The 19,087-nt window shown below is 40.2% G+C and overlaps 2 protein-coding genes across 2 annotated transcripts in view; one reads left to right on the top strand and one right to left on the bottom strand.

The window, feature by feature from the left end:
- LOC133139922 (cilia- and flagella-associated protein 57-like) overlaps nt 1-4,076 on the bottom strand; it is a 30,768-nt gene extending 26,692 nt beyond the window's left edge. Inside the window, exon 1 of the mRNA XM_061259399.1 lies at nt 3,917-4,076. Coding sequence (XP_061115383.1) covers nt 3,917-4,076 — 160 coding nt within the window. The remainder of the gene's footprint in view (nt 1-3,916) is intronic.
- Nucleotides 4,077-9,232: 5,156 nt separating this feature from the next.
- LOC133140924 (neurofilament heavy polypeptide-like) lies at nt 9,233-18,257 on the top strand. The gene is made up of 4 exons (XM_061261231.1): nt 9,233-10,084; nt 15,187-15,378; nt 15,606-15,738; nt 16,295-18,257. The coding sequence occupies exons 1-4, from the start codon at nt 9,271-9,273 to the stop codon at nt 17,739-17,741; spliced, it is 2,586 nt and encodes an 861-aa protein (XP_061117215.1). The 5' UTR covers nt 9,233-9,270; the 3' UTR covers nt 17,742-18,257.
- The last annotated feature ends 830 nt before the right edge of the window (nt 18,258-19,087 follow it).

Genomic DNA, 19,087 nt, shown 5'->3' with positions numbered 1-19,087 from the left:
GACTCAAAACCCACCTTTTCAAACTCTACCTTAGTCCTCCCTCCTGATTTCCCCTGCCCCTCCTTTCTGATATCCCTGTCCTTGTCTAACCCCCCCCCCCCCCAAAAAAAAAGAAAAGAAAAATTTCACTTATGATGACAATTATGTTTAGAACAGCATTTCATGTGTATTTTGCTAGTTTGTGGATGTGATGCTTTGACTTATGGTAGAACCTATGCACTTGTAAGTCACTTTGGATTAAAAGCGTCTGTCAAATGACTAAAATGTAAATGTAAATGTACATCTCTCTTTACACCAGGCCAGAAAACCTACACTTCCCTGTAATTTGCAGGAATTACCTGCACAGCCTCACCCACAAATTACTCTTTTACCCACGTCCACTTACGCTGTAACAAGTCCTCTTAAATAAAATAATGAGGCTTCCCAGGTACACCATCAGCTTCTGGATCCAATACATCAAGCCTAATGTCACCAGGACCAACAGGACGTGAGTACTTTTAAAGCCAACAACTGGTGTAGTTACAGGCAAGCTAATTGGTAAATGGTAAATAGTACATTGATAAATGGTAATTGAATTGAATTCATTATAACAAAAAATGTATTACCAAAATCATAATGATGAGAACTCTTTTTTCCCTGCAGGTGGATCTGGGGGATCTTCTGTGTGTCAAAGAGAGGGTTACAGCACAAGCTGTAAAAGCATCAGGAAAGGCTGTTGCCACCTCGTCCGTATCCCCAGACGAACCGGAGGACACAATAAGAGGCGGCAAAATTACAGTGACATGCGGTACAGCCAGATCATTCCCGAGAATTAAAGTTACGCTATTCATTGGAAACTCAAACTGCTATCACTACTTCTCCACAGAAAAAGAGCGGAGAACAATGCGGTGTATAGGTACAACCTCATGACCAGTAACACGATGAATTACAACACTATCCCCACTACATGACTTGGGAGAAAATGGCAACACATCAGTCAATATCAGAGACTGTGAAGCACCGGTGTCCCTCAAAATCTACCAATGGAGAGACACAAATTTGCCTTTGAAATGTCCCCTGTTATGGCATGCAAATCTAACTCTAGTTACATCAAATTTCCCATCTGTGCCAGGGACATCCTTCACCTTAAATGGTTGGTCACAATCCACGGCAGTTGATTTAAGCTGAGAATGAGGAGGACTGTTACGAGACAAATTGCGTACAAATGAATCTGCCAGAACCACAGGTTCGGACGCCATACTTGCTCTCTGCCCAGTATGTAGTAGCAACAGCCTCAGTAACAGAAATTTAGAATTTCTCCAACTATTAAATCATAGTTTTTCAAATGTATCCACATTTGAAGCAGGTAGGCGTCCCACTTCATAAAATCAACATGCCACAGACAGTTCAGCCTTCTACGCTTCCAATGTACTGTGGCTAGATTCACTTCTGACTCTACAGCTTCCGTTGTATGGTGTCAAGTTCAACCAACCCCTACACAAAAATAAGCCAGGAAAGGATTTCTTAACTAAATTAAATGAATAAATAAATAATGCTTCTTAAATAACAATTGGCGGGACCTCGGGAAACACACACATTCATATAATGATTTTTTTAAAATAAGATCAAAGCATGTGTACAAAGCATTTTAAAGACAATTTGCATGTTGTAACATAAAATTTTATGCTGCAGTACGCAGCAAAAATAGAGCAAATACCTAAAAACAACAGCTTGTGCAGCATCAGTAACATGCTGCATCCACATTTGATGTAAATATCTGGTGTTATCTGCTACCATTCATTTGGGCTACTTGCACTTGCGGGATGCGGTGTAAAATGGGGGCTACATTTGTAGACCAGAGCAGCAGGCTCAGCCATCGGCATCTTGACAAAAAATCTCTCTAGTGAACATAATCTTTGCTATGCATTGTGGGGAATATTCAGAGCTGTCAAATTTAGGCTGTCAAGTTTGATACCAAAAATGATGGCCGATAGTGCACTATATAGTTAATAGGGAGCCATTCTAAACACAGCCAGAGACATTGGCTGCATCTGGAATCGCATACTAGCTTACTACTTAGTTGGTAAAATAAAATAGTGTGTTAAACTACCCAGATAGCACACTGAATATAGCACACTGGACACTACGTTGGTATGAGTATCCCACAGTGCATTGTGGTAGATCACAACCCAAGCAAGCAGGAGGGCAGGGTTCAAACCAAAGTGGTGAAAAAGTTGAACAATTAACTATGCTAACTAGGGGAATATAGTTTAAATAAATGGATATATTTATGTTTTAAGCTGCCTTGCCTGTATGCCCAATGATAGTATATATGCGGGATATGAGTCTAAACTGAAATTATATCCCATAATTGAAACTCTCTCAGGTTGAATGTGAAGCCTGCTTCCTGGAACCTTAGGGTTATTTTCAACTCACGCCTACATTTTCAGCCTCACATCAAAAAGGTAGTGCAATCGTGCTCCCATCAGCTCAGAAATGTTGCTAAGATTAGGCCATTTTTATATTTTTCAGACACTGAGAAAACAATTCATGCATGTATTTAATCTTGATGAGATTACTGCAACTCATTGTATGCTGGGATAAATAGTCCCGCTCTGTCAAGGCTCCAGTTGGTTCAGAATTTGGCAGCAAAAGTGTTATTTAAGTGCAGTAAAAGAACACATATTACCCCAATCCTGGTCCAATTCCACTGGCTTCCTGTTATTTTTAGAATTAATTTAAAATTTTGACTTTTCTGTGCATGGCAGAGCTCCTTCATATATTTCTGATCTTTGAGTGCCGTATAGTTGTGGGAGATTGCTCAGGTCCTCACAGAGGGATCTTCTTACAGACCCATGCTTCAGATTAAAAACTAAAGGTGATAGATCCTACTCTGTGGGGGCTCCTAAACTCTAGAATGCACTACCTGTTGACATTAGAAAGGCAGAGACAGTTAACAGTTTTAAGTGACTTTTAAAAACACACTTTTTGAGATTGGCCTGTGGGTGAATCTTTTTAAATTTGTATTTATTTATTTTGCCAATATTGCCAATAATAACTTCAAACCCTTGCTACATCCTGCAGTACTTAGCAACGTCTTCTGCAGCAATAGAAGGATTAATTGAAAGAAGTAGCCACAACCAAGGGGTCCAGGAGGGCGACTAAGCGACAAGTAAATAAATACCTAGCAAACAAGTCTTGGTTGTGGATACTTCCTGCAATTAATCCTCCTATTGATGCAGAAGAAGCTGGCTGGAAAAGCACAATATAGCATAATGTGTTAGCTTAGCATTAAGACTTGAATCCTACAGGAGTCTGTAGCCTATCTCCTTCAAAGTGAGGAAATGCACCTTACCGCAACACCGAAGCTGTCTTATTTACATGAGGTATCATGTGTCTTTGAAATGCACATGTAGGAAAAAAAGACATTGTTTTCAGAGAAGTTCTACCTTCAAAAACTACCTTCAGAAGGTGTGTGGATCACTGCACTCAACCAGCAGAAGACGGAAGAGGATACATTTGTGTTCAGCAGTTATAGTTCCAACCATCTAACTTCTCTGAAAACAACGGCTCTTTTTTTATATATATATATATAAAATTCTACAGGTCCTGGAGTACCTGCTAAGATAGACGTGGTCATGAACACCAGTACAGTTTCAGTAGGCTATATAGGCTACCATTCACAATTTAATGTGTACCGAGTTTAAAAATGAATAGTTGAAAAACATTCAATCGTTCAATTTGGAGCAACACTCCTGCTAACTTATTAATTCCCCAAAGTGTCTGAAATAGGCTACCTAACACATTTGGAAGTTGGCTGGCCATTTCTGTTGGCATCTAGCCAGTTCTTTCTCCAAGAATAAGTCTTAGATGCATTTATTTCTCCTTCAGGCGGATTATGATTGTTTGCTAGCTGACCAGAATATATAGGCTGTACCTGGAATGAAGCGCTGACATTTTCTGTGAATGTCATTGAAAACACAGTTGTTTCCAGATGGGAAAATGATGGTCTGTTCATCAAAATAGGCAAGGTTGTTAGCCACCCCGGACTGCACTCCAAAGACAAAATGTAGCTGAGCGCTAGCCACCACCGACATGATCCAACTGTAGCCTGGAGAAAGAAAACATTTCATTAATGCTTTCAAATGTATTTTTTGTATCCTTTCCACTTTTTCCATTTTTAAGTCAGTAGCCTATTTACATAGGCATATCAGTCCAGCCCTTAGAGTACATAATAGAAATAGAAGACAGTGACGGCAATAGAAAACTATGAGGAAAAATTCTGCTACACAGGGCACCAGGAACTGTAATAGTTTCACAAGCTCACTGCTCATGCCTATTTGTGTCCTTGGTCACATACACTGGGCTCATTACACTTGCTTATTGTTCTCCTCCTTTTTTCTTTTTCTTGCTCCTGACTTGGAAATCGATTGAGGTCCACCATCTTTAAGAACAGTCAAACCCGTTAAATGTTCCTTCTAGGAGTTAGAAGTAATTCCCAATCTTTCATTTGAGCAAGGAAACATCAGCACATCCATTGCAGAAGTATTTTTTATATTATTTTTCAGAAATACTGACAAATAAAATGATTGACCTGTAGATCCACCTCTCCCCATCTGCCATGTCTGTAACTGCCGTGGCTTCGAACTGACGTTTGAAGGAGCAAGAACATTCCATTTCCAATTTCCTAATTTCTCAATTTCCCTGTTTTCATTTATTTTACTTGCCTCTTTTTCTAGCCTCTTTGGATGGGTGGAGGTAGGAGTAGAAAAAATAAATAAGAAATTACTTCCAGATCAGCTTTTGTTTTGTTATTTGGTTATCTTGCGGGGCGACATGGCTCAGGCAGTAAGAGCAGTCGTCTGGCAGTCGGAGGGTTGCCAGTTTGATCCCCCTGTGTCGATCCCCCTGTGTCGAAGTGTCCCTGAGCAAGACACCTAACCCTCAAATGCTCCTGACGAGCTGGTCGGGGCCTTGCATGGCAGCCAATCGCCGTCGGTGTGTGAGTGTGTGTATGAATTGGTGAATGGAGAAACATCAATTGTACAGCGCTTTGGATAAAGGCCTGCCATTTGTTTTGTTATTTTCTGTGTGTAAAGTAAAATTATTTGTTCAAGTTCTTACAAACTTCGCAATCCGTTTCAGCATATACAAGGTACAAGGTAGACTAATGGTGGTTCTCTGTGACAGTGCTGGGGAAGCGGTTGCTGTTGTTACGACAGTCTACGAACCGGGCAGGCTTATACAGCTCAGCCAAAAGTGTTCCTTGTAAAATTTAGAGATGTTCCGATACCATTTTTTCCTTCCTGATACTGATACCTGAACTTGTGTATTGGCCGATACCGAGTAGGCTACCGATCCGATACCTGTGCATTATTATTTATTTATTTATTTATTTATTTATTTATTTATTTATTTACATGTATAACATTTAACCGTGTGTAACCGATACTGCTCGACAGCTAGGGGTCGTATATACATAAATATATCATTATTATAATTATAATTATTATTTTTTTTTTTTTTTTGTACTGACAAGATTGTTTCGTTAGCTATTGTCAGCTTGTAAACCACGTCACGGTAACCACAATAACTGGTCCAATTAAAAAAAAGCCGAAATAGCTCGTTTAAGGGTTGCATTTCCACTGTTGCTAACACGCTTTAAACCAAAGCCCATGGAGAGAGAAACTATACCAGTTTGGCAGCCAATTGGATACGAAGCCATTAATTAGCGAACATCTTTTTTCTTTTTTTTTGAAGAAAAACACCCTTTGTCTTTCACTGGGCACCAATTCTTGCCCTCCTGAAAACCTTTAACTTCGCGTGAAAAGCAACTCAGAATGACAGTTGCTACTTAATTCACTATTTATTGCTGTAATGTTAAATACTACCTTTTCACAACACAGCTAGCTCTACCTTACCTTACTCTACCATTTAAGACTGGGGCTCTCACAACAAATTTGATCCGGGCTGCAAAAATAAACAGCCAATATAACATTCTAAATCAGTTTTAGTGGCTTCGGTGACGTAACTACTGTTCAACGCTGTCAGTTGGCATCATTGAACTGGATTGTTCTTCACAAATCATTGACTCGTCCGCTATGCTGGAGACATTGTTTTTTAATCTCAGATAAACTACAGCGCATATAAATACAGTGATAATACAGATTCATTATGGCCAATTTCCGCACGATTAATGGTTGCTCAATTCTAAAAATCGATCGATCTGATCGCCAGTCATTCTTTTGCCAAAATATATATATATATATTTTTAACCCATTTATTACCCTTCATGGAGAAGAAACGGTTGTTAACAGGTCACGCCATCTGCACTTCGAAATCTGCACGTATAACATTTTTGACGTAGGCTAAATGTACAGCTGAAAACTCCACTACTCGCACGTTCTACTCCAAATGATACCGTTTGGTTATTTTCTTCGTCTTTAAACATTCAATAATAAAAAAGAACCTTGAATGCTCCAAAATAATAGCAAACAATGTACCCCTTGCTTCAGCACTCAGTTTGCAGTTTCCTAAAAACTCATCTGCTGCCTCGAACTGCATGGGAGCTGAGAGGCCACGCTGCAGCCAACCAACTGCCTTGCCACAGCAGCTCTTGTATTATTGCTGAGTCACACACAATGACACACACACTATCCACCTCCCCTGCTGGCATCAGAATAACATCTGAAGAGTGCTGCAGTACAAATGAAGAAGTTATTTTAGCATTCCATACACACCGGTGTCTCTAATTCAGGTAAAATGTAATCTCCATTAAAGTTAACACTGTATGCTTTCAGTTGTTGTCACATGATTGATTGATTAGAAGTTTGCATTAACGGGATGGTGTAGTCTACGTAATAAATTGGTCACTGAGTGCATTTACATGCTTTATGCCTGAACTATAAGAAAAGAAGACCAGACGAGCCTAGTTTTGCCGGACCCTGGTGTATGCGTGGCAACGTTATTTCCGACTGACTGAGTAACCAGTGACTTACTCCCCCTCGTGGCCAGTTAAATTTGTTTTCTATGTTGATGTGTGACAAAAAAACGTGAACCTGACATGTATACGACATTCATTCATTCATTCATTATCCTAACCCGCTTATCCTGAACTGGGTCGCAGGGGGGCCTATCCCAGCATACATTGGGCGAAAGGCAGGAATACACCCTGGACAGGTCGCCAGGGCACACACACCATTCATTCACACACTCATACCTACGGGCAATTTAGACTCTCCAATCAGCCTAACCTGCATGTCTTTGGACTGTGGGAGGAAACCGGAGTACCCAGAGGAAACCCACGCAGACACAGGGAGAACATGCAAACTCTGCACAGAGAGGCCCTGGCTGATGGGGATTCGAACCCAGGACCTCCTTGCTGTGAGGCGGCACAGATGCCTCACAGCAAGGAGGTCTGTATATGACATATTATTATTATTATTATTATTTTTTTTTTTTTTAATATATATATATTTTAATTATTATTAAAAATATATAAGATATATTGGTGATAAAACAGCTCTCCCATGAAACCTGCCCTATGTTCTTCGGTGAATTAGACACAGTGTCAAACTTAAATCCCATTTATAAGATGGAGGAAGATGCAAATAAAATGAAACAAAGGTAGCTTGATTCAAATGAATCATTGATAAAGCAAGCTACTTTCCACATGTTGGAAAATAATGGTTGTGTCAATAACTTTATTTTAGTTTACTTTGCACATATTTATCAATATAATTCTGTGCCAATAATTCTGGAGCTCACTGTATAAGCATGAGCATCTTTCTATAGTCACTGACACTACTGTAGTGGGGGTTGAGTTGAGAGCATAATGGATGACAGCATAGCATTATGCCTCCCAATTATATACATCAGCTTTTAAATTTAACACCACAGTACTTACCTGGCATATATGAAATGAGCTTAATGGAGTATGCCGCTGTGTTGGAATCTTCATTCTGCTCATTTTTGAGCGCTGAGCACACGTTTCAAGGTACCGTGCTGGCACTGCAGAAAAATATGTGTTAATGTAGAAAAGGGAAAGCTTTCAGGGGCTTGTCCTGTCACTGGATATCTGTGACCGCAATGCACCCCCCTCCCCCCACCCAAATGCCAAATAAAATGTCCCTGATTAGTACAATGCAGCCGGTCTCCCAGCAGAATAAACTGCAAGGCCCACTGACAGTACCCAGCTTAATTCTACAAAATGGAAAATGTCCTGTGCAACCTTTCCTCTAATCTGATACTCAGATGCTGCATCCTTTTTTTTAATTTTTTGGGCTGCCTGTAGCCAACCCCCAATGCCAATGGGATACACACACACGAACTGACTCCCTTGCCAACACAAGGAAATGCAATATAGGCCTTAATTAAAATACTGCAGAGTCATCCCAACTGCCACCCAGACCAGCTATGTCCACTCAAGGAGAGAAGTATCACCTCTGCGCCTTTTGTCAAGCCTGCAATAGAGTTCAATTCAAAGGAGTTTTTGGGTATATTTGGTGCTTGCATAGAATGGAGATGATTGACTGTGTGACTGGTCTGGCCATTGTAAACATACCTGCCTTTTTGTACTGAATGTGTCTACTTATGTTGTACATTTCCGGCATGCTAAATCTAATTCAGTGTTTAGATTAAACTCTGCATTAGAAAAGGACTGGGGAAACAGATGGTAAAATAAAGAACTGGTAATATATATATATATATATATATATATATATATATATATATATATATATATATATATATATATATATATATATATATTAATAAATAAACAAGTTAATGAATGTGTTAACCAAAATGTAATTATAAACATTTATATTACAAAGATATTACGAAATATGAACATTTAAATGGACCCCAATATTTGTAGGCCATACTATGTGTTGTATTATATATTTGATTTTAGCAAGAATAATTGCCTCAGGAAGCTTACGGCGTAATACTGTTCATCATGTAGGCCTATCCAAATATCGCAGTAGCCAACTATTTGGAAACAGCGGCGTGTAGGTATTATTCAGCTTTCTTAATTAAAGGAGAAGTGTTAAAACTGCAATTTGTAATGCTACATAAGCAAAAAAAATACACCGTTGCCTGATATCAACCAGTTCTCATTGGGGGTAAAGGCTAAACGAGGCTAAACAACTGGGACGAGGCTCCTTTAAGTGGGACAGTTCGCTTGTTTCGTCTATTCATGCAGAGTTGCTGAGTTTTTCCTTCCTACAGTATAAAAGGCTGTAGAGCTGCTTGTCCTGTCGCAGTGCCCCTGATTCCGCAAGAGGAGCAATGAGCTACTGTTTTGATAACGTTTACGGTAGCACCGGCTATCGCAAGGTGTTCAGCGACTCTCAGCGCAATGTCTCGAGGTCGTCCGGATCCATTGCCTCCAGTGGGTTCCACTCTCAGGTATGGTCGCGAGGCTCCACATCCTCCTACCGCCGCGGAGGCGTGGGGGGCTACAGCCAGATCTCTTCCACCGACAGCCTAGAATCATTTAATGGAGACGTAAAATCCCGAAATGAGAAAGAAATGCTGCAAGCCCTCAACGACCGCTTCGCCAGTTACATTGACAAGGTGAGGCACCTCGAGCTCCAGAATAAGAATCTCGAGGAAGAAGCAGTGGCACTGAGGCAAAGTCAAGCCGGTCGGTCGGCTATTGGAGAGCTATATGAACGGGAGATTGGGGACCTGCGGAGCATGGTATTGCAGCTGAGCAACGAGAAAACTCAAGTTATGTTAGAGCAGGAGCATATCGAGGAAGACGCTCAGCACTTGAAGCAAAGATTGGACGACGAGGCCCGGAACAGGGAGGAATTGGAAGCAGCAATCCGAACCATGACCAAGTATACTGATGATGCCGGTCTAGCCCGCCTGGAGCTAGATAAGAAGCTTCAGTCGCTTACGGAGGAGGCTGCATTTCTCAAGAAAAACCACGAGGAGGAGGTCGCAGACCTCCTGTGTCAGACCCAGGGACCCCAGAGGCAATTTGAGGTCAGGGATGCATTGAAAGCAGATGTCACCAGTGCACTGCGAGAGATCCGAGCCCAGCTGGATGGCCATGCCTCCAAGAGCGCAATGCAGGCTGAAGAATGGTTTAAAGGTATGCCGCTCCCATCCTATAACAGCATAGTTGCTTCATTTCCAGCACAATATTTCACGCAACGGCTATTTGGGATGTTGCGACTGCAGGTGTTTTTAATTCATGCTTTTATTCAGAGAGCCAATTTGCGAGGTTTTCGATGGAACTACATGGTACAGTTAGCCTTTGCCGCGAAACCATTGAAAGACCACTTTGCCTCTCTATGGATAGGTTTAGTGGTTTTATACTGTTTGTTTCTCTTTGCAGAGATCGAAATGTATGTAGGCTAGCCTACATTTTAAAGTATCATTCCAGTTGTAATCATTCATTTTGTTAATACTCCATTTAATTTAGCTTATAGCTTAATAGAATTAAGAACATTAAACATGCTAACGTTATGATTAAAAAAAAACAATTCACTCCAGCGGTAAGTTGAAATGTATCTTAATTTTTATCTTTTATCTCAGGCTTCAGCGATTTATAGGCTATTTATAATGCGGCAGCCTACTTGCATTCTTAATCACATTTCCTGTTAGTTTAGTCTAACTGCGGTCTGTCAATCGTCTACGCCAATGCGGTAACTTTAGTAGCGTATTATGAAATGCCCCATCTAATATCAGCATTTATTAAGCTACTTATTTCTATTTTGAAATCGAAATGTAAATCAGTCATGTATTTAAACTCGACGAAATGTGATGTGTTATTAGCCCTATACCAATGTATGTTCGGGCTTATTAAATGTTCTCTTAATTTTCATAGTCTTTATGTCAAATTTAGTCAAAATACATTGGAATGGCTTGTGCCGAATGTTTTGGTTAGAAAACGCAAGGATCTTGGCTAAAACCTGGAGTTCGGATGTCATCAAAACGGATGTGGCAAATATTCAAACACGCACCTGCGTACTTGACTGACCTTTGAGGACACCCGAGGTTTCAGTGACCTCATGTTGTTCAGGTTTACAGTGCTTTTCATCCAAGGGGATTAAAGTTGTATGAGAATATGTACAATTATATTTATGGTTATGTTGCATATGTGAAAAGAAGAGAGAAAAAAACTACCAATAAATATGCCGTATGGACCGGGATTGTGTAGGCGATATTCAAACATGGATCATGTTTGATTTTGAGTAGGATGACTCCACATCTTGCAATTCTTGGCTGCGCTAAATATGAGCATTTGTGTTACACTTAGTCTACACTTGTTCTTGTTCGTTATTTCAAAATCACGACTTGATTTGTTTCCAACTAAAATTAGGCTTCCTGTTGTATATGGACAGTTGGTACAATTCTTGTTTTTTGTAGTCCTGTTTTTTCTGCTCTGTAGTCCAGCACATTGGATTTGAAATTAAACAATGAATGTGAGGTAAAAGTGCAGACTGTCCCCTTTAATTTGAGGATATTTACATCCATATCAGGTGATGTGTGTAGTAATCACATACCTTTTTATACAGAGTACCTCCCCATTTTAGGGGACCAAAAGTAATTGGACGATGTAGTTCTCAGATGCTTCTGAATAATCAGGTAGATAAAATTGCTTCCTTAGTGCTGGAATATGAAAGCTTCCAGTATCTAGTCTTAATTCTTGGCCTTTGATTGTCTTTTTTTCTTCTTGACATTGGTTTACCAAAATGAACTGTTTGGAACATCATTAAGAAGAAAGAGGGCACTGGCATATGTTTGGGATTACAGTGGGATGAAGCACCATCCAATGAGTTTGGAGGCATTGGATTGAACTTCAGCAGATAAACTGCTTCTCTAGACTTCAGAATGCATTATGCTGCTGCTATCAACAGTGAAATTATGAATGAAGGCAAATGAATCAGCACCTGGGGCAGCCATACATGCCCAAACTATAACACTCCCACCACCATTCACAGATGCTGGGAGGTGCTTTGATTATTGGGCAGCTCATTTTAACCTGGGCAGCCTGTAGTGTAGTGGTTAAGGTACATGACTGGGACCCGCAAGGTCGGTGGTTCGATTCCTGGTGTAGCCACAATAAGATCCGCACAGCCGTTGGCCCCTTGAGCAGGGCCCTTAACCCTGCATTGCTCCAGGGAGGGATTGTCTCCTGCTTAGTCTAATCAACTGTATGTTGCTCTGGATAAGAGCGCCTGCCAAATGCCAATAATGTAATAAGACATGTAACCTGTGTGTCAATATATAATGTTATTAAGATAAAATTGCATACATCCTTGTTTTGAATGTGATACGACACTGTTCTCTGATATGCATTTGAACTCATTCAGGGGAGTTAATGATACTATTCGCATGCTCTGCATTTGCTGCTGCTAAACTATTCTACAGCCAGAGCCAAAGATGTCCTCTACTTCTTCCTAGAGCCCAGAATTGTTCAATTCACACACTATTGTGCCATGTGCTGCAATACCAAATGTAACCTCCACACTTTGCTCCTGTCATCACTCAGATACAAGTCCATCTTTGTATCAACTGTCCAGAATACCTTTTTTTCCAGAACCCTGCAGGCTCGTTTAGGTACTTCTTAGCAAGCTGTAACCTGGCCATCGCGTTTTTGCAACTTACTAGTGCTTTGCATCTTACAGTGTAGCCTCTGTAAATCTGTTTGTGAGAGAGTAGTCATCTGAAGAGTGATTCTGACCTGTTGGACAGGAGTTTGGTTTTCTTTTCTTCATTATGGTGAGAATTCTTTGGTCAAGAATTTGGCTTTCAGCCACATTGCTGAGCTCACCAGTGCTCTCTTCTTATGATGTTCCGAACTGTTTATTTTGGAAAGCCTGTTGTTTAGCTTATGTATCTGACTGTTTTTTTTCAATCTTATTTCTCAGCCTCCTCATGGCTTTCTTGACTGTCATTGGCACGGTTGGGCCTCATGTTGACAAACAGACATCCAGATATGGATGTAAATGGCCTTAAATTAAAGGGGACAGTCTGTACTTTAACCTCACATTTATTGTTTAATTTCAAATCCAATGTGCTGGACTACAGAGCCAAAAGAACAGAAATTGTGTACAGTGCATACGGATTGCACATGTATTGCAAAAGTTAATCATAACTAATAACATTCTAGAATTGGGAACAGAGGATGCCATTAACAGTGTCTGTTCATTGGCCCGAAGGACATACAATCTTACAACAAAAAGACAAAAGCTACATTGCATATCTTACACTCCTTGAACCAATTTCTAATCAGTTGGAGCTTTTCATGAATTTCTGTCCTGTACCAAACACTAGGAGACCTTGGCACCATCTTCCCTCCGGCCAGTGACAGGGTGAGGCTGGGACTTGAGTAGCTGTAGGTGTGTGTCCATGCATGTGTTGGTCAATGCAGTGTCTGGGTTTGCCTGTCTTCGGTTTAAAAAATAATACACTATTGCGCATAGAGCTTTTTGTGGAATCAAGAGTAAACATTTACTTCTCTTTTACTTATATATTAATTTGAAGGTATAAATACTTGTAGGCCCTTGATAAAAATGAAGGAAAATGTATTTAGTAAACAACACAGATAATTATCTTTTGTTGAAACATATAAGAAAATATATATACTTTTATTTCAATACATTTATTCTCAAGTTTCAATGTAATGATTTATTTTCTAAAAACCATAGGTGCATTGAAAGATGAGTGAACGTATTGAAATAAAAGTATATATTTTTCAACATTTCAACATTTTTATGTTTCAACATAACATATAGATAATTATCTGTGTTGTTTACTTAATACTTTTTTCTTCATTTTAATCAAGGGTGCCAATAATTCTGGAGCGCACTGTATGTAATTAAAGCCAAAGAGAGAAGCAGGGTTTGTCTCAACAGAAACCTCCTAATACAGGGACCATAAACGCTGGCCCTTGTTTTCTTTTCTCCCAGAACAATTAACACTGATGGCCAGACTGGCTTCACACCTGACTCCCAGGTAATGGGAGGATGGAAAACCAGCAGTTCTTGGCTCAAGGACCATGATTTAATGATCCCTGTTAATACAACCTACACCAGAAGCAGGCAAATTGAAATATATTTACATTTTGACTTGCACTTTATATATATTTTTTGTGTAAATGTACTGAAAATGAGATTTTTCATATAGAAGAGAGACAATTGCTGCCTGTAGTTCTCAGTGGTTCCAAGGTGGTTCCTATGCACGGTCCACATGTTATACTGTTTTCTCTTCCACAAGTCTGTGGGAGATTTGAGTGACTGATGTGCTCGTTAAGTGTTGTGCAGGTGTGTGTACACAGAATGTATGTTCCTGCATGGAGTGTAATCCTACATGTTGGCATTCCGTTTTGTGAAGTAGAATCTGGTTGCATCTGAAATTGCATACTATTACTATTTAGGATGTCAAAATAGTATTAGCATGTCCAAAACCATAGCTGTATAAAAGAGTGTGCTAAAGCTATCAGGATGCCACCCTACATTTGGTGAAATATCAAAGTGTGCAAACACTGGACACTATGCTGGCATGGGTATCCCACAGTACATTGTGCTAGGTCACGACCCAAGCAAACAGAATTCAAACCAAAGTGGTGAAAGAGTTGAACAAATTAAATCTAAGTTCTGCTTCGTGGAACGTAGTTAATATCAATGGATTTTATGTTTAAATAATTTTTTCTGTTCTCCGTACACAAAATCACATCAGCTAGCTGCCGTCATCAACGCGCACTGTGTTTAATGTGGTGGTATTCAATGGCGACATAGTAGATCTGAAATGCTGGACTGGATGCTGGACTGGACCAAATGTATTTGGGAATGTAATCACATAGCAAAGTTTTCCTCTGTTGACTGACCAGGTAAAAGAATAACATGTGAGCAGATGACATCAATAAAACAAGCGTCTGGTTTCTAAAAATTGTCAATTGTCAGTATTTGTTGGCATAATACCTTCTATTAACGACATTTAAACGGAAAAAATCCTGATATTTCACATTTTCTTTCATAAGCAATACATCAAGACTTCAAAAAAAGAGGCATAAATGATGATAAATGTAAAAAAAGTACTTGCGTTTAAAAAGTTTGCGTTTAATGGACATACTAAGTTATGAAATATTTAACTACTGTAAAATTTAGGAAAACTAGCATTAGTGGTGGCTTCTCAGTTTCATTGAAATGTTTTTGTGGTTTTAATTATGCTTATCACTTCTGGCAGTGCGCGTGGACAAGTTGTCAGAGGCATCACGCTTCAACACTGATGCCATCCGAAGTGCACAGGATGAGATTGGGGAGTACCGTCGGCAACTACAGTCTCGCACCATTGAATTGGAGACACTGAAGGGGACCAGGGATTCACTAGAGAGGCAACGGTGTGAGATTGAGGACCGCCACCATGGTGATGTCTCTTCTCTACAGGCAAGCTTGTCCTCTCACTCCCCACCTTGGCACTTCTATTTTACATAAATTAATTGACAATAGTAACATTTCTGAATTGAAGTTCAAAGAGCAATCATACTCAAGTTCCACTTTAACATACAGGATTGTCTAGTATCCATATTCTTCACAGTAGTTTAGCTGCATACACACAGTCTGACCCAACATGTGCATGGATTTGGATGTGTGTGTTTTCTGTACCACTACAGGAAACCATCTGCCAACTGGACAATGAGCTAAAGAACATAAAGTGGGAGATGGCTAGCCAGCTGAGGGACTATCAGGACCTCCTGAATGTGAAAATGGCCCTGGATATTGAGATTGCTGCATATAGGTGACTTGTTTCCTCTACTACAAAATTCACAAACTCATCGCATTTTAATTTAATCTAACATGATCTACTTGATCTACTTGTCCAGGACATGTTAAATGTAAACACACAACTGTATTTGCAGTGTGAAGTGATATTTTTTTACTTTTGAAGCTGAAAAAGAGAACGATCCTCACCCCCAGATTACTGTGATTTTGACCACATGTGAAAAGGAAGTTGACCTCAGAACAATGCCTCTTGTTTTGGAGAAATTAACAGTGTGTAAACTTACCTATGTGACAACTTACCCCACTCTCCCCTAATGTACAATTCTTAGCTGTTGTTACTGAACCAAGGAAGATCATCTTGCCAGAAGGCTGGCTAATAGTAGCAGCTGTAAAAAGTTAGACATAAGAGCATCCAACATAAACAATGAATTTCACAGTGATTTCTACATTTGGCAAAAAAAAGACCAACTTTACATTTTATTAGTGCTTGGCTTCCATTAAACTCTGCTTACATCCATATAACACCTTTGACACTGGCTACCATTCTCATTCATTTTCTGTCTTTCTAACAGGAAACTGCTCGAGGGTGAGGAGACCAGGTTTACTTCCAGCCTCGGCCCATACTCTTACATAGACAGCACCCCCAAGATCTCTCATATTAAAATCAAAGCAGATGAGATTTCTGACGCTGTCATTCTTGAGGAACAGACAGACGAAACCCAAGTAACAGAGGAGGTAACGGAAAATGGAGAGGCAGGAACGAAGGAGGAAGATGAGGAGGAGGGTGAGGAAGAAAAGGAGGAAGATAAAGAGGAGGAGAAAGAGACCAAATTGGAAGTAGAGGAAGATGAAGATGTAGTGGAGGCTGATAAGGAGGGGGAAGAGAAAAATGGAGGAGAGGAAATAGAGGAAGAGCCTGAGGCAGATGCTAAGTCTTTGGGTGGAGAGGAACAGGCAGACAAGCCCAAGCAACCTGGAAAGAAAGCTGCTTCCCCAGATTCTAAGTCACCTGCTAAGTCACCACAACCAAAATCACCTAGAGTCAAGTCCCCCGAGACCAAATCTCCAGCGAAAACTCCACAACCAAAATCACCGGAATCCAAATCCCCTCCAACAAAGTCTCCAACTGTAAAATCACCTGAATCCAAATCCCCTCCAACAAAGTCTCCAACTGTAAAATCCCCTGAGCCAAAATCCCCAGTAAAGAAACCTGCTGAAGCAAAACCCTTTACTGTAAAATCACCCACACCAAAATCTCCAGCAGATAAATCCCCTGAATCCAAGTCTCCTGCAGGAAAATCACCACAGTCCAAGTCCCCAGGACACACAACACCAGAGTCCAAATCACCCACCCCCAAATCCCCAGTCAAAAAATCTTCAGAATCACTTGGAGATGACAAGTTCCCTGTGGAGGACAAACCCAAGCCAGCTACTGCAAAGGATGCTGCTAAGCCAGAAAAGGAAAGTAAACCTAAGGAGCAGTCACAGCCTTCCAAGGAGGACAAAGACAAGGAGCCAGAAGCGAAGTTAGAAGAGAAGCCTGAAATTAAGACAAAGGAGAAGGTAGAGGAAAAGACAGAAAAAGAGGATGACAAGAAGGATAGCAAGACAGAAGATTCCCTCAAGAAGGCTGAGACTCCCAAAGTCCCCTCCAAGCCTGCAGAAGAGAAGCCCTCACCTAAGGCCACGTCAGAAAAAGAGCATGTCCCTACTAAAAAGGAGGAGGAGAAGCCTGCCCCTCCTAAGCCAGAAGAGAAGGGAGCTAAGACAACTGAAAAGCCCAAAGCTGAGGTGAAGCCAGCTGAGAAGGATGTCTCTGAGCAAAAGTTAGAGACTGAGAAAGAAAAGAAACCTGAGCCTAAGAAGGAGGTGCAGCCTGAAGTGGAAGTAAAGAAGGAGAAGGAGGCTCCAAAAGCAGCCACAAAGGAAACCTCTGACTCCAAGACCGAGAAAGTTGAGAAGTCATCCAGCACAGACACCAAGGAAGCCAAGATCACAGATGAGAAATCCAAGAAGTGAAGCATACAGTAATGGTTACTGGTAGGGTGAGGTTTAGAGGGAGTAAGCACCAAAGAACACTTGGAGAGGGAAGGAGAACAAGTGACCTAAGTAGCCTTTCAAATTAGGTGGCCAAAGCAAACAAATGAGCAAAGTACGCAAGCAATAGTGTTTCTTTTGCATATAAATGGTGACAAACAAAACATGATCACTCCTATATAGGATTATAATGAATGCAGAATGCTTTTTCTGAAGACTGCCCTAACTATCAAGTGCATTTAACAAACATTCAACTGGCTGAAAACATAATAAACTGTATCACAAAAAATGTTAGACAAAACAAAACTGATATAATGAATATACTGCATTTACAAATGTACAAAAGGGCAAGGAATTGAAATAATCTTCTTGTTGTGCACATTATACATGTTGGTCTTCAAGCAATGATGCATTTCCTGTCTGTAGTCTGTGATGAATGTTGCTTGAGCAATGTATACACTGCAGAGATTGAGCAATAAAAATCAACAAAAAAATATATATTGTAAGGTGTCCTGCCTCATTTATCTTAGAAAAAATACATTAAAACAGGTCTTGATATTTTTTTTGAAGGTGATGGATAATGCTTTGAAAAGTATTATTTCCAAAGTTAAGGGCCACTACTATAGATATTATAGATCACCAAGAAACACAGCGAACAAATCGGTGCATAATTCAGTTTACAGAATAGTGTCTGCTTTCATTTTAAGATTGACATGTAATGACATGCCAGCTAAAAGCTTCAACAATGCCAGCAGGAAGTGTAACTGCTGATGCACTCCAGATACACCAAACTGCAGCCCACCACATGATTGAGGAATAAGATGTGATGAATAATACAGAAGAAAACTAACAAAAAACATGATGACTCATAGCTACCCATGTCTCTTGTAATTCCAAAAACAATACTGAACACTGAGGATAAAAACAAGGGCTTTTCAAAGGATAATATGTAACACTGAGGAGAACAATAATGGCTAATCAAAGGACAAAACTGGGGCCTCTGGGTGGCTCAAGCTGTAAAGACCCATTCTCAGCAAAGCACAAGCCCTGCAGCTGGGTGTTCCTGGTTGTGGTATTGCCGGTGTGACAAAAAATAATTTGTCACTTAGAAAACATGCATTGCCCTATTTCCAGTATCAGTGTCATGCTCATGTATCAACCCACTTATTGGATGTTCTATACATCAGGTGATTTTGAAACTTAGCAAGACATTGGGCCTCATGCAAGAACCACTCATACAAGCATACAGTCCCCTCCGAAAGTATTGGAATAGTAAGGCCAATTCCTTTGTTTTTGCAATACACCGAATACATTTGTGGTTGAGAATG

This window comes from Conger conger, chromosome 11 (assembly GCF_963514075.1).
Source record: "Conger conger chromosome 11, fConCon1.1, whole genome shotgun sequence".
NCBI classification, from domain to species: domain Eukaryota; kingdom Metazoa; phylum Chordata; class Actinopteri; order Anguilliformes; family Congridae; genus Conger; species Conger conger.
This window is presented reverse-complemented; position numbering and strand designations above follow the sequence as displayed.

Excerpts from the sequence above, each read along its gene's own strand:
- LOC133140924 (XM_061261231.1), top strand. The coding sequence starts at position 9,271 with ATGAGCTACTGTTTTGATAACGTTTACGGTAGCACCGGCTATCGCAAG. Across the intron at positions 10,085-15,186 it reads GGCTGAAGAATGGTTTAAAG|TGCGCGTGGACAAGTTGTCA; the intron begins GTATGCCGCTCC and ends CACTTCTGGCAG. Across the intron at positions 15,739-16,294 it reads ATTGAGATTGCTGCATATAG|GAAACTGCTCGAGGGTGAGG; the intron begins GTGACTTGTTTC and ends TCTTTCTAACAG.